The sequence below is a fragment of the Equus quagga genome, chromosome 4, assembly GCF_021613505.1.
Source record: "Equus quagga isolate Etosha38 chromosome 4, UCLA_HA_Equagga_1.0, whole genome shotgun sequence".
Lineage (NCBI taxonomy): Eukaryota > Metazoa > Chordata > Mammalia > Perissodactyla > Equidae > Equus > Equus quagga.
The window spans coordinates 15,182,177-15,199,052 of NC_060270.1; the positions used below are offsets into that span (position 1 = coordinate 15,182,177).

The 16,876-nt window shown below is 38.1% G+C and overlaps 1 protein-coding gene across 2 annotated transcripts in view; it reads right to left on the minus strand.

Annotated features, from left to right (window-relative positions):
• LOC124238331 (cell surface glycoprotein CD200 receptor 1-like) overlaps positions 1-11,175 on the minus strand; it is a 36,961-nt gene extending 25,786 nt beyond the window's left edge. For both annotated transcript variants that reach the window (XM_046659151.1, XM_046659150.1), the window contains exon 1: positions 10,909-11,175. In XM_046659151.1, coding sequence (XP_046515107.1) covers positions 10,909-10,975 — 67 coding nt within the window. In that variant the 5' untranslated portion in view covers positions 10,976-11,175. The remainder of the gene's footprint in view (positions 1-10,908) is intronic.
• Positions 11,176-16,876: the final 5,701 nt, after the last annotated feature.

Genomic DNA, 16,876 nt, shown 5'->3' on the forward strand with positions numbered 1-16,876 from the left:
TGAAAATTATCTATATTAATGAACTACAGCTACAGACTTAAACACGGATAAACCTCGAATATAATATTGGGTAAATGAAAGCAGTTATAAAATAATATACACAGTATGATTCCATCTATGCACAATACAAAACAAGGCAAAATAAATTTTATTGACAGGGGCTGCATACATACATGGTAAAATGTAAAGAAAAACAGGAAGTGATTATCTCAAAAATAATGGCTGCCTTCAGAGCAAAGGTTGGAGGGATATTTGGGGAAAAACTGGCAATAGTCTATTTCTTAACTTACATAGATATTCGCTGTATAATTGTTCTTCAAAATGTGCAGATATCATACACTCTGAAATATATATTATATATGTTAATATAAAATAAAATTAAAATAATAAGTACAAAGAAACACACGTAGTACAATTAGTACTTACATATTTTTTTAACATAACAATATGAACATTTGATCCTACTATCACAGCATATATTTCGTGTTCTTTCATTTAATTTATGAAATTTACATTTTTAAAGACATTAATTTAGCAGCAGACAACATCTAATTAGGTGTTCAGTAAATAAAATATTGGATGGAAGCCCAAGATTTTAGCAAAGACTAATATAGAAAAATTAAAAATATATATATATAAGTACTAATTGTACTTCTTGTGTTTCTTTGTACTTATTAGTTTAATCTTCTTTTTAGTAACACATAATATATATCTATATTTAATATATATCTTTAATATATATTTCAGAGTGTATATGTACATTTCAAAGAACAATTATACAGTGAATACTATGTAAGTAAGTTAAGAAATAGACTATTGCTGGTTTTTCCCCAATTATCCCTCCAACCTTTACTGTAAAGGTGGCCATTATCCTTTGAGATAATCACTCCCTGTGTTTTTTTACTTTTTACATTATGATAAACAAAAGGCTAATTTACTCCAAAAAATATGCAGAAAACACATAGACCCATAAAAAAAGAGATGGACAAGCCAAATGAAAAAATGGGCAAAAGATATGAATAGGCCAACAAAAAAGTAGATTAATATGTTAACAGTGACTTAACTAGTAACTATAATTATCCCCTTCAGATACAACGGAGAGAAAAGCAAAAGATGCAAACAGTTTATAAAAAGGAAAAGTGAGAAATGTTTAAGAAAAGTAACAAGCTCCAAAACACAAGAATTCAATAATGAATTCAGTGGATGGATAAAATTTAGAAAGCAAAAAGAATTATGGTGAATAATAAATTTGATCCTAGTTTCCAGTGCAATATAATCACAAAGTCTGTATCAGTTGGCCAGGACACAGTGCTAATAAAAGCCATGTTGCTGGGCCTAATTTTTTTTTTAAGCATAATCACAATGTGCATCAGTTTGTTAAGACACAATGCTAATACAAGCATATTGTTGGCCTAATTTTTTTTGAGGCAGTTACCATCACATAGTCCAAAACTAGTTAATGGAGACAGATTTGTTCCCTGGCCCATGGAAGATGTCATATACATGTGTATCAGTGATCACAAGGGATAGCACGTTCAATGGGCAGATAGTGAATATCCACACGTAAAATACACAAAGATATACATACTAGGCTTTTAATTCCAGCATAGTTTTTAATTCCAAAAAACCGGAAACAACCAAAAAAGCCAAGCATAAAATAGTTGATCCGTAGGGCTAATTAAATAAGTTATGAAATAATATCTATGAAAGAGCTTTGAAAACTGCAAAATGATAATTAAGGTGCCGTCTTTTGAATGTTTGTAAAATTCAGACATAGTGATAAGTGCTTTATATGTGATGTAACTTAATCCTCACAGCAACCCTAGACTCTAGGTCAGGGGTTTTCAGTAAACTCTCCCAACTTTAAAATATCGGCAACTAATTCAAATTTTTAAAAATATTACATGAGCCAACTAAAAGTGTCTGCAAGCCTGATCTAGCCCATGGGCTGCCAAATTGCAGTCTCAGATGTGGAAATTAGAGAAGAGGCCAAAATCCAAGTCTTGAAAATATTTATAATTAGGGATCTGTTAGAGGAAGTGAAGTTAGCAAAAATGATGAAGGAAAGTAGAAAATAGATGCAATGTCTTAAACCAGGGAAAGAGGAGATTTCAAAACAGAAATAATCAAGATCAAATCATGTGGGAAGAGTCTTAAAGTAAGGACTAAGAGGCTTTATGATTTACTAACAAGAAGGTAGTCAGAGACCATCAGGAGCTGTCAGAGGGCAGCGTTAGTACAGAGGGAGGAACAGGACCAAGACTGAAAAGAACTGAGCAGAAGCGATTGTCAACAAATGTAGACTTATTCGTTCAAGAATTTTGACCTTGAAAATATGGGAGAATGAGACAGTGCCTTTATCCTTTCACATCAAACCAGAAAGAGAGAGATGGGACAATATCTAGAGCTAAGAGGACAGTGACGGTATTTAAGAATAGAGGAGAGCACAGCATATGTGTAGATAGAAAGAGGGAGAGCTACAAGTTACAAGAATGAAGGAGGCTAACTGGTAAAACAGGATCTTAGAGGTGATGGGAGGAGATGAGAAAAAGCAAAGTGGAGATTTGCTTTTGAAAAGACACACTTCGTCTCTGAGAGAGAAGGAGAAAAGGCAAGAGTGGTTACAGACACGAGGGACATTTTGAGGAAGTTCAGGTTGACATTTTTGAGTACATCTACTCAGCGTCAGGTAGCTATGCAGAGGTCTGAGGACAGTAAGATGAATGAGGCAAGGTCTCTGCCCTCAGAAACCTCATCATCTGGGCAAGCTAAAGAAGTCCACACTGGCTGATGGGTAAATCAGAGAGTGAGCAGCCATCTGCTGAGTATGAGGGACAATAGGAATGGTTTGGGCTATGAAGAAAGACCTAGGGCAGTCTTCTTGATCCTGGCTCCCATCAGAACCACCTGCAAAGATTTGTGACAGTCCAGATTCCCAGACTCTAATCCCTGAAAGGTCTCATTAAGTAGGCTTGAGATGGCACCACATTATCTCCAATATTTTAGGCTCTACAGGCAACTCTGTTGGCAACTAGCTTAATTACTGGTTTAGAACAACCCCTGGGGAATATCTCAGAGGGAGCCAATGAAGGATAGATTGAATGATTTTTTTAGAGAATAAAAATAACTAGACTTCATTGTTTTGAATCTAGCAATATTTACTACTTGAACATTTTTTTAAAAAATTGTCAATATCACAAAATGGACCCTATAACCAGATATTCTCATATTATGTAATAGATAAACCTTTGAGAAAAGGTAGCATTTCATGGTAAACTAACCAAATAGAAAGGAAAAAGAAAAGAAATGCTAAACAACTAAAAGCTACATAAACACACACTCAGTTTGGAAAAAATACCTTTACCCAATCACTGTATATTCTCAAATGATACCCCTTGTACACACTCAGGTTTCCCCTATGTTGATAGAAAAAAAAATTAGATGCTGCTTTCTCCTTCCAGCTATGATCTTTTCTCTCTTTTTTACTGCCAAACTTCCAGAATGAGTGGTCTGTGCCCACGGCCTCAATTTCCTCCACACCCACGCTCTCCTTGATAGCAGCAATCTTGTAGCTCATACACCCTTCCATTCAAACCACAATGTTGAAGGTCACCAGCCCCTTATAGTCAAGCTTTTGGCCTTTCTTCAGTGCTTGTGCTCCTGGACTGTTCGTCAGATTTTGATGCTATAAACCACTTTTCTGTCCTTCTAAAACCCCTTCCTTAGCCTCTATCCCTACCCCTAAGCTTTTCTCTGTCTGTCTCCTACTCCGTCTTCTCTGCAAGCCTGCCTTCCTCCTTAGGCACACTAATGCATATATTCCCCAAAGTCTCACCTGCTCACCTTTCTCTTTATGCCTTCTCTCATCATTCTCCCCTACCCTAGAATGCCAACGGGTCCTCTATACAGTTGATTTCTCCTTGTTTTAGCACTTCAGTCATAGTTTAGCTCCCTCTCTCCTTCATTCCTGTCTGGAATGTTAGTTCCTTCAACTCTTCTTGCCTACGTGTTTTCTGCTTTTCTTTATCTTAATTATCACTTCCACCAGGAAGTCTTCCCTGACCCTCAGACCTGAGTAGACTTACCAATTACACATTTCTCTCTCAGCCTCTATTTCTCATTGCATACTTATATATTACTTAATTATTTGCAATACTTTTTAAAATATCTATCTTTCCTACCAGATTCTAAGCTCCATGAGAGCTTTATCTATGTCTGTCTTGTTCAAGTATCCCCAGCATGAAGCACAGTGTCTGACACATGACACACTCCTTTACTTACTGGCTGACAGAATACCTGACCCATATCCTAGCTTTGACTTATTTTTCCTAAACAAGAATCTCAACCCTTTAGGTGAAATTTCTCCCCACTTAAATGCCTGCCGTCATTTCAAGTACATCACATCTGAAAACCTTATTTTCCCACACATACCTACCACATCTCTTTCCCCCTCTATTTTTAGTATTACGGAGGAGTTTCAAGCTCAGCTCATCTGCTAAAATGTTGGGTAGTATCTTTAGTAACTCCTTGAACACTCTTGGGCTTTATTTGCCCATGAATGAAATGAAAGGATTTAATTTGAAGGTTTCTAAAGTCCGTCCTATCTGAAAGCTCTATACTTCTCAATCATGTCATGTGTGTCCTTCATTTCACAAATGAGGAAATTACTATCTAAAGAGAGTAAACAATTTCTTACAGAAGACACAGCTAGTGGTTGAATTATATCCCATGACAGGCCTTTAAACCCAACACAGAGATATATAAGAATCTAGAAACTGGAGGAAAGTTGAGTGAGATTTTATTGAGAAAAGTGAAAAGCACCAAAATATTGAATGCATGAATAAAATTTAGAAAGCAAAAAAGCATGTAATAATATAATACACTCCATCTCAATGTCCAACACAATATAACCAACCAAATCAATATCAGTTGGTAAAAGCACAACGATATTAAGAAACATGGACTTGAAGAAAGTTCCACTTCCTTTATGGCAAAGTAAGCTTCCACAGATAACAACTATAAATACTGGACAAAACATAAAAACAACTATCTGAAACCACTGGAGAGTGAAAAAAGCAGGATGATTCTTGAGGGGTGTCAATCCTTGGAAGAAGGAAATGGCTCAGGGTTGGGTGTGTGTGTTCCCATTTTTTCCCATTTTTACCACTTTTAGTCTCAGGGAAGGCTGCAGTTGGCACCACACTGGACAGCTAGAACTCTAATAGAAATCCCACAGTTTTCTGAAGAACAAGAGGACAGATTCTGGAGCAACCTTGGTCTCTGGAAATTGAGAGAGGCAGCGAGAGAGTTCCAAAGTCTGTGTGTAAACTCTACGCACGTCTCTGGCTGACACTAGGCAATATATGGCAGGGCACACTTGAAGCCAACCACTAAAGGTAAAAGAACTGAGATTTAAGACACTGTTCAAGAGATAGAGTTTGCAGTTTGAGTCCAACCAAGTTAAATGCTTTCTAAAAAAAAAAAAATCAACAGAGTAATAGAACCCAGAGTCTCTATGATGTAATATTCACTATCCAAAATACTCAACACACAGGGAATAAGGAAAATATGGCCTACTCTTTTGAGAAAAAAATTAAAGGGAGATAAACCTCAAGGTGACCCAGATATTGGAATTATCAGACTAGGACCTTAAAGCAGACACTGAACTATGCTGAGTGATGTAAAGAAAAATATGCTCATACAAATGAAAAGACAGAAAAATTTCACCAGAGAAAAAGAAACTAATTAAAAAATACATGGAAATTCTAAGTTGAAAATACAATGTCTGAAATAAAATATTCACTGGATGGGCTGAACAAAAGAATGGAGATGAGAGAGAAAATTGTTGGCAAACTTGAAATATATCAATAGAAATTATCCAATCTGAAGAACAGAGAAAAACATTGCAAAACACATAATGGCCACAAGGACCTGCTGTGAAACAGCAAAAAGTTCTTCAAACATATGTGTAATGGGAGTTCTAGAAGAAGAGGAGAGACAAAGTTGGCAGAAAAAAATATTTGAAGAAATAGCAATTGAAAATTTCTCAAAATTTGCTGAAAAGTATAAGTTTACAGATTCAAGAATCTCGGTAATCCCAAGAAGGATAAATATGAAAATAATAATACATAGAAGACATTATATGTGCTGAAAACCAAGAATAAAGAGAAAATTTTGAAATAAACCAAAGAAAAATGACAGATAATATTCAGGGAAACAATAATTTGAGTGTCTGCTGACTTCTCATCAGAAATGCTGAAACAACATGTTAAAATGATGAAAGAAAAAAAAATCAACCCAGAATTCTATATCTAGCAAAAACATGCTTCAAGAATGAAGCATATTCAGATAAAAGGAAACTGAGAGAACTCCTCATCAGCAGACCTATACTACTAGTGATGATAAAAGGAATTATTTAAGTTAAAGGGAAATAATACCAGACAGAAACTCAGAAATTCAGAAAGGAACGAAGACCATTGGAAATGGCAGCTATGGTGGACATAGTATCTGTGCCCAGAAGCCTCTTCAAGGAATGACTCTTTGCTCCTGCTACTAGGAGCACTGTCAGCACACAGCCTTCAGTTCTCAGCATCTTCAGGGATGGCCTCAGTGACTTTGCCAAAGTGAGACCCTTCTCTGGGCAGTCCACATCCAACGACTGATTGAGATGGAGGTATTAAGGCCCAGCCGTTTTGATTCATTGCAGGGCCTCTCTAGGGTCATTCTAACTCCACGGCTCCACATGAGGGTCAAATGAGGGTGTCAGTGGTTAAGATTGCAGATGGACTTTTCCCTCTACGACACTACCCTTCCTTACAGGTGTTTCTTCCAAGAGTCCTCCCTAATAAACATTCTCTACTCAAAAGTCTGTCTCAGAGTCTGATTCTTGGAGAACCTACAACAGCATCAACACCTCAAAGGAACAGAGATCTTTCAAGAAAATGATTTGCTTCTAGAACCTTCTAGTCCTGCTTCTGGGACTTTTCTATGCTGCTTTCCTTAAACACAAATAGGATTTTGTTCTTAGGATGGTTTCTAGGTTTTCTGGACAGACAAGACATATAAATTGTAGCTAAGAAAACTTTGAAATTGTTTGCTCAGTGTTAATGCATGAACAATGTTGTTTCTTCCTGGAAATAATGAGCCGATTATAACACTTATATGAGTTTTGATATATATATATATATATATATATATATATATATATATATATAAAATTTCATAATGATAAAAAAAGTAATGGTTGTGGATTTGATTCTTAGGAGCTATTAGCTCACACAGCACAGTCCAAAGCTATTTTATAACCACAGACCTGCTCCCTAATCCCAGTGTGTCAGTGATAACAAAGAAGACGAGGCAAAAATATATCAATGGTTACTGCATTTTAATCACTGGGCAGATTGATTTTTCCAGGTACAACATAAAACCAAATGACAACTGAGTTATTTTATTAACTAGCATCATTAACTGAAACACTCATGATCTTATTAGGAGGCAATTTATCTACTGTGGGACTCTCTCATTTGTTCCCATCTCCTTATTTTTATCATCAACCTATTAGCATCCCTCTATCTCACTCCTCATCTTACTCCTCAATTTCAGAAGAGTTTCCCTCCTCCTATTAAAGGGTAAGCATTCCAGTTATATCCCAGCTTGTCTCTCTTCCCATCTCTTCTCAGATCTTGCTCTCCGTTACAGAGAGGAAAGAGATAATTATCTCTTGTATCCAAATCCAGAAATCTCTAGTGCTGATTCTCCTATTTCTATCTCTATGAGTACTCTCTTTGTGAGATCCTCCACTCCAGGAATGATTCATAAATCCTGGATTGTGCTATACTTCCAAGTTCCTGTAGGAATCTCCCTCCTAGGGACCCTCCCTCCCTGTACTGGATTTAACACCTTCCTCTGTAGCCACCGATGTCTCTCAGCGATGTCACACAACTTCCTAAAATGGAAACCCAAAGGTAGGACCTCTTGACTCCTGCTTCAAAATAAATCTTCTACCACTTGCCACTCTCACTCAGTGGGATACTGCTGCCACAGTATTCCCCAAAGATATTGCTTTACTATATTACTTTCCTATTCATAAAACAACAGATGGCTCCTCAGTGCCTGCTGCACTGTATCCACATTTCTCTGTTTAGCTATTGAGAACCCTAGAAATTCAGCCATAGGTCCTACAATCCATATAACACACAAACTCTGTTCCCTCGAGCTAGAGTTCTTTCTTTCTCCAAACTACCTTGCCTTTGTTTGTGCTGTGCATCCCCTCCTCCCAATTTATGTTTCTGCCTTTCCCCATTGGTCCAAACCATCATTCAAGACCCATCTTCTCCATAAGTCCTCAACAACTCCAAACCACCATAATTTCTCTCATCTTTGGATTTTCACTGGATTCATAGACAATTTCAAGACTGACTGATTTAAAGTGTTCTCCAATTGTTTCATCTTAGCTTGATCTCCCTAATTTAGATTGCTGATAACTTTTAGGCACTATTCACACACACATACACACACCCCCTGCATACACACTTATAAAGACTTAATAAAAACTTTTGATTAATTTACTGACTGCTTAAGCATGGATGTTTAGAGGAACACATACCTAAAATTTGTTATAATATGTAAATTCACAACTATCAAAAACTAGAAAAGGAAGATAGAACTGAAACTATGAGAACAAACCCCTTCTTTTTAGCAATTGCTTTTAATTTCTTTTTCCATCTTTTGCAAACCTGCTGAGGCTACCAAACACCCCTGTCTTCTCTCCTCTGATTGTTACTGCCTGCCCCCTAGTGGAAGATGAGGATAATGGTAAAAATTAGCCAAAAGAAATAAAAGTGTGGGGGATTCCTTTTCAGGAACTCATAATCTCAATATCAGTGACTTTTATAAAAGGTAGAATCATATTGATCGGAATAGCAAAATTTAATTTGAATTCAAGAAAAAGAAATCTAGAAGACAATAGGCTAAAATAAGGAGGAAAAGGGGCACAGGGTGAATGGGGATGAGGGAAGGGGACCCGACACAGGTCTGTAGAGCTTTGCTCTGCAGTGGATGACTTAGGTTGTTTTAATTTTTCCTCTCAGATATTATTTTCTTAATAAACTTGGCTTACTAAATAGCACATTGCTTGAATTTATAAGCAAATAAGTAAACAGAAAAGTAAATAGATTTTTTTAAATGCTATGTTTTACCTTGAAGTCATTAGCTCTCTTGCTCCTTTGTGAATTTAATTTGTATAATAAGGTGAGTCATTTCTGTTTGGCAGTGTTAATAACAAAGCAGTATTAGTAATAAAGAAATAAGTTCATGCCTGCATAATTTGCTTATTTTTCTGAATTATTTCGTGGTGAATTTATAATGCCAAGTCTTTGCATGTAAAGTTAAATTAATTCGCTTTTTTGTATCTTGATTCTAAACATTGTGATAAATTTATAATTGTATAAGCCTTAACTTCAGACATTTGGTATATGTAGGATCTCCTAGTTGTGTTCAGAAATAGTTGTAAAATTCAAACCTTTAAACCACTAAAATTCAAAATTATCTGTTGTGTTTTAATCTTGATTTTTTTTTTCCCTTTACCCAAAAGTCATAGTGCAACTTGACATAAATAGCTTCTTGCCTACTTAGCTTCCCTGCCAAGCTGGGTCTTGCACAGCTTTCTCTAAGAGTTTGCACACAAAGATCTTAACTATTGAAGGATTCAGATCACTTGATATTTTTTTTAAGTAAGTAAATAGTCCATTAGGTTTATAACCCAGTGGTGTAAGAAACCGTGGTACTCTTAAGCGAAAATCACAATGGCTAAATATTGAGGAAAATTGCCCATTCAAATGTTCAGCAATGCACAGACGTGGCCGGGTGGGACTCTGCAATGTACCAGTAGTGCTGGACAAATCATTTCATCTCTCTAAGCCCCAGCTTCTGCCTTTGTCAAAGGAAGACATGTCCCCCACCCCTGCTTCACTGGGCTGCTGTGCAGATCAAAGGAGAAAGGGATGTGGAAATCCTGCCTAGAAAGGTACAGCAGTACAGTATGGCTATTTTATGTGTGCTCACCGGTAAGACTGCCATGTGGAAAACAGATTTTTTGGCTGGAAGATAGGCAATATTTTAAAGTCATTCCTATGAAGGGAAAAAACATTTTCTTCTTTCAATTATCAAATTATAAAATTTAAACCCAGCTACACTCTTTCCTTGCAGCTGCTCCCACCTACTAAAAGTGAAACCTGAAAACTCCCTCCCACGTCAGCTCCTAGCAGGTCTCTATAGTAAAACCTGGACAACCCACAATAGCCCCAAATTCTCTACAACTCCTACAGGAACCTAGAGGTTAAAGAGTGTGCCCTCTAACCCAGAAAGTGTCTTTTACAGCCTACACATCTTAAAGATAAATACAGTCATACACCACAGATGCACCACCAAACTGTGAGTGTATTATATTTTAAAAGCACCTGGTCGTAGAAAGTGACAGAAAGCAATTAAATTTCCTAATCTATTCTGTTAACAATACAGACCTAAATGGGTTGGGATTATTATTTAAATTTTCTTTAAAGGAGGAAGAAGATAAAGAGAACCCAGATGACTTGGATCACTACTTGACATGATTTAATTTATTCTGCCTCATTCAAAAGAGGGAGGAGGGGAAATGAGGAAGTGGAAAGCGAGGCAAATTATAGAGATATGTATACTGTAGGAGGATACAAAGTAAAATAAGTAAGACAAAGAAGAAAATACAGATAAAAAAGTGAAATACATCTGGGAGTAGGCCCCCTCCCTCCTATCTATGATTGCAATTATTTTGCATTGCCTCATAAGAAAGGCAAAGAAAGCTCAGGAAAAGCTGAGACCGGGCTTCTCCCCAGTCATTCTCTTGTCGCTCTCCCGAAGAGAATTTCCACTTACCAACCACTAAGAAGACAATCAAAGTCAATAGCAGCCGCAGGTCAGAAGTTCTCCGAGTGCAGAGCATTTCTGGTCTCTTGTTTCCTGCCCTTCACTTAAAATTTTTCCTCCACACAGGTAAAGAAGGAGCTGTGGACATGGTGAGGCTCTCTCTGGTCGACTTCTGAGTGCCAGATCCTCTGAGCCAATCGGCAGCGGGAACTCCTTTCCTCCTGGCCTCTTCCTTCAACTCTATGTGTTTTAGCCTGATTAGTAACTTGGAACAGAAGAAACTCTTCTCTGGAACTTGACACAGCAATAGATTTCCTGTATGAAGCGCTGAAGCAGAGACGGAGGAAGCGGATTGATTGAGTTATCTTTCAGCTCATTGGTCCTCCTCTCACTTCTGTGGCACACAGATAAACTTTACAGTAAAGCATTGAATGTGCCCAAGATAAATGGGTTCATCTAACCTTGGATTTAAAAAGATATTTCTCTATTTTTAGCCCATCCCTTTAAATTTCCCAGTCGTGATAGCTTTTAGAAGCTTTCTCCAATTTGAAAAGGTGGTCAGCCTCAATAATAAAGCTTGGAATAAAATATTTTCCCTTGAAATTCTTATGTGAAATTACTATCTACCAAGTCTACAACTCTAGAAGCATCATAAGTGTATGACTTTCCTATTGCTACTGTAACAAATTACCACCCAGTGGCTTAAAATAACACAAAGTTATCTTACAGTTCTAGAGGTCAGAAGACCAAAATGGATCTTACTGGGCTAAAATCAAGGTGTCTGCAGGGCTGTGTTCATTCTGGACACATGGAGAAAATTCGTTTGTTGCCTTTTGCAGCTTCTAGAGGGCACCATCGTTCCTTGGCTTGTGGCTGCATAATTCCCACCTCTGTTCTGTTATCACATTTCCTTCTCTGACTGTAATCTCCCTGCTTCCCTCTTACAAAGAACCTTGTGATTATATTGGACCACTCAGACAATTCAGGATAATCTCCCCATCTCAAAATCCTTGATTTAATCACATCTGCAAAGTCCCATTTCCCACGTAAGATTACCTATTTAAGAATTTCAGAGATTGGACGTGGACATCTTGGGAGGCATTATTCTGTCTATCACAGTTTGGTACTTATTTCCGTTCAGTTTCACCGTTGAAGAGCTAGAGTGGTCATTTCAACCAAATTACAAATAAACACTCATCTTTAGTTGTTACACATCTGGAATTCAGACTTACTGTAAAACCTCTGCCTTAATGTGGCTAGTTCATATGCATTTATTTATGTTTGGGAGGAAAGAAATCCTCTGTGTGCTAAGAATTTCCTACCCAAGGCAAGACTCTCCATGAAGGGGAAGAAAACATTGCAAACAGGAAAAAGATTAAACACATGCCTTTTTTTTCTTTTAAGTTAGCAGTTCCATTTTCCCCCTAGCCAAACATAATCTATATATATTTTCCCCTTCCCCTCCTCAAGCTTTCCTTCCAGTGAACCAGTTTGATTACGACAGAAATCAGGTAACTGAGAGCATGAAATACTTGAAGACGTGAGCTCAGTGACAATGGTGGACTACAGCAAAAACAATGCCTCTCCTGGTTAATGTTTTACCAGGTGTCAGAAAAATCAGTGATGAAATCTCATTTAAAATATAACAGTCTGGTTTCCACCACATAAAGGTTAAGGTCTGTAGTGGTTAAGACCATGGGTTTTGATGACAGACAGACCTAAGGTTGAGTCTCTGCAGGGCAATTACTAGTCCGATGATACGAGACAAGTTTCTTAATCGGGTGCGCAACCTGTTTTTTCCACTTAGTATTGTATTGACATGAGCATTTTTTCATGTCATCAAAAATTCTTGATGATTATTTATTTTAATGCCTCTTCAACGACAGAGCCAAAACTAAAGCACGGAAGGGCTAAATGGCCTGCCGAGGTCTCAAAGCAACTTGGTGACACAGCTGGGAGTAAAACTCATGGCTCATGTCACTAGCCCTGTGTTCTCTCCACTTAATTCCTCTGGTTTGAAATTTCAGACAGCAACTTTCATAGACTCACTCCCATGCACTTTCTCAGGTCAGACCACAATCTACAATCAGCAGTTTGAGTCAAGAGAATAGTGTCAAAAACCATAGAATTCTCAAAGTAGATTTGGCAGGATGAGACTTTATCCCCCTTCCTTTATCTCCTCCACCCCAAACTCCACTCCCCCAACCTCCCATCTCCCCCCTTTACCTCTTATGGGGAGCAAGTATTTGGAGAAACAATAAAGGGACCAAGAGTTTGTTAGCATAATCATCCATCAAAGATGTGCCATGAAAGTCAATATAATAAGAGAAAAATGTGCTTGTCTAGTAAATGTACCTCTCTGAAAAATCTAAAGGCCCCAGATTCTCCTTAACTGTGCCCCTTGAGCAGAGGGACCTAAAAAACAGAGCAGAAGAGCAAGATAGGATCAAGAGAATGGTATAGCTCAAAACAAAAACCCAAACCTTTTACTCTACCAGTCTCCCAACTTCTCTTCAGTACAACCAATTAAGAATCAATGCACATGAGAGACAAACAGAACAATGTTATGCTGGTTACTATCGCAATAGTCAAAACTAAAAGGCTTAGTAAGCTTTAGTAAGTGAGAGCTGCTTTAAGACACAATGTCCCCAAATTTGCACTGTTGATTTACTCAAAAATTGGTTTATCTCCTATAAATGCTTTTGAAGGAGACTTCCTCCAGTCAAGTGTATCTCTTTGTCTCCAATATCAGATTCATACTTAGCCACAACTGAAACCAGTTAAGACATTGCTGTCTTGCCCTTGGGACTCCTCCCCATCATGTAGAAGCTTTGCATGGATCTTGAACACTTACTGCACAGACTCTAATGGCCTTTTATTCCTGACCCCTTGTTCTCCATTGGCTGCCTTTCACCTCCTGATTTGCATCATGACTACCTAGAACTCAAGCACCTGCCTGCCACTCCTTCCTTAGCTGAATTTTCTGGGTGCTCATCCTTGCAAAAATGGGCCAATACCTACTTGCCTTGTCATTTTTACTTTCTGTGAGCTCTGTGGCTTAGACATGTGGCCTGACTTACCCTTCCACATGCACACACTCACACACACACACAACTAAACACTTAGTCCCAAATTGCTCAATCTACCCCATCCTGCTGCTACCCAAGTACTAATGCAACAGTTTCACAGATATGAAAGAACAATGGCCAATAACATGAAGAATTTCAAGGAACTCAAACTCCACAATACTCCACTCTTTATTTCACTTCCTCCCTGCCCTCATGGCACAATCTTTAGAGATTTGAAGCTAATGAATTACCACAGAGGCACTATAATTCAATGCATGATTGCATAAAATGGCTGTTCTCCTGGCTATATCCTATTTCCCTATTCTCCAACTCACCTCTCTACAGTCTTCATTGGCCCAAGCTCTGAAGACTCATCTGAAATCCTGGATCTTCTTCCATGCACAATCATTAAATGTACTGATGAGTAACCTAAAAGAGACTCACAAAATGTATGTTTCTATTTTTTACATTCTACTATATCATTGATACTTACCTTGAAATTTTGCACTTCCAATATACAGTTGACGCTATGTCACCTCCCTAGTTCTCCTTTAAAAGTTAGATAAAACATATATCAGATGAGAGTTAATCATTATTTTTCAATATAAATTCACAGATTGTGGAAAAAGAAAAACTTAGAAATTGATGTTTAAAAATAAAATATGTGTAATAGCAAATAAACAGGTAAAACCAGAGCAAAGAAATTAGTGACCATATTTTATATTTTGCTGAGTGTCAATTCTAGACCTCACTGGTCATATCCATAGTAAATAACATTTGTCAAGGCCTTAGCTTAACACCCAGGCCTTGTTCTAAGCACTTTATAAATATGGCCTCATTTAATTCTCTCAACAACCCTATGAAGTAAATATTATTATCCCCATTTTACAGTTGAGGAAACTGAAGCCAGAGAAGTTAAGTAAATTGTCCAGTCACAGCTAAAAAGTGTTGGAGACAACATTCAAGCCCAAGAAATTTCACTCCAAAGTTTATCTCTTAGTTATGTGGCTAGTTACTTTACTACCTATTTTTTAACAAGACAGAGGTCTTGTCTCCAATACATCTCCCACGCTCCTCATCCCTCCAAAATCTATCATCTAGTCACTCACTCTTTCCTCTAGTTGGGCACTCTTACAACTTTATAGCTTGTTTGTTTTGAAGAGAGAGACTGAGAGACAGAGACAGAGAGAAAGAGAAAAGAAACTCTGCTCTGTCTCCAATTACCTATTTGCATTAAGATCGCTCTCTGCTGCCCCCTAGAGATCATGTGGTGAAACCAACGCTAATGTTTTCATAAGATCATTTAGCAAATTCAGTAACAGCTGCACTTTGAGATTTTGATCACAAAGTAAGCTAACATGCTAAACATTGCACGTTTATTTATATCTCTGGAAATTAGTTAAACATGACAAATGAACACGTGATGGATAGGATAGGTATTATAACCTAAAGAAAAATTATTGAAAAGAAGAATAATGAGTCTTCTGAGACGCCCGTGTGGCTTAATAAAAGCAGTAAAGAAAAGGCCAGCCCTAATGGCCTAGTACTTCAGTTAGGCGTGCTCTGCTTTGGCGGCCCAGGCTCGGTTCCTGGCATGAACGTATACGACTCCTCTGTCAGTGGCCATGCTATTGTGGAAGCTCACATACAAAAAGAGGAAGATTGGCAGCAGATGTTAGCTCAGGGTGAATCTTCCTCAGCAAAAAAAAAAAAACAAAAAAAAAAACAATAAAGAGATAGATGGGTAGATGGATGGATAGATGGATAGAAGACAGATTCCATGCCTCATTACAGGGAAATTTAAAGTAGATTATCATAGGTTTGGGCACCCTGGGAAGCAAACCCTGGAATGGAGTTTAGCGTGAAGGATGGTTATTAGAGAGTAACTTTAGATCATCCTTGTGGAAATGAAGAGACAGAAACAGGTGTGGGCAGTGAGAGAAATTAAATTATAAGGTAGGCCCACAACGGGCTCAATTAACCCCATGGGGAGTTCTGTAGCTTGAACTACCCTTTAGAGTTGTCCTCTGTTGGGCTGAAATGGCCATACCTTTATGCTCCTGCATTTGTCAGTCATTACATACAGCTCTAGGAACAAGCATGACCTTGGGTGAGGCAATCCATGGAAGCGCTGACTTCTTAACTGCTGACAAAATTATCAACACTGGAGAAAAAAGGTCCTTCATTGAAGGGGGTCAGGTGGTACCTCACAGTGCCCGCCATGTGGATAAACATCAGAAAATAATCTACTCTAATTCTAGTCTCAAGTACAATGGTATTCCAACCAATTGTCTTTCATTCCTGAGAAACCAAATTAATGAATAGAAATCTTGCTGAAAATTTAAGCTTGGAGGAGCTCTGCATTAAGATGCATGTGAAACAAGGAACCCAGTCCCCACCCTAGTGCCCTGAGCCCTCCTGGAGACCACTCACACTGCACCCTCTTCCCACCTCCTCCACCCTACCTCCCCAAAGAGAAACTGGACATGGCTAATGGGGAGAGGTGCTGGCCAGAGGAGGAACCCTTTCCAGTGGTATTAGAAAAGGGAGGGACAGCTGGGGGTCCCCCCAAACACTCCCCCTCCCTCCAAACTCCTGACTTGGCCCCTCAATCAGTGTTCGAGTCTCCTCTTTCCCTTTACACACTCCTTGGTGAATCTTTGGTGATGATTTTGGCAACTTCAGGAATAAATGCCAATTCTCACAGAAAAAAATATTCTAGAGGCCGTTATGTTATTTTCATCTATGAGCGACACCTGGGAAGGGGAAGTCCAGAAGAATACTGAAATGAATTGAAAAGAATAAAAAGCCAAGACATATACCTTGGCTAAAAACTGACATCCAGGCAAAGCATTCTGAAGAGACAGGTGTCATCTGATCTCCAAAAAGCCCTCATTGCTAGAGGCAAG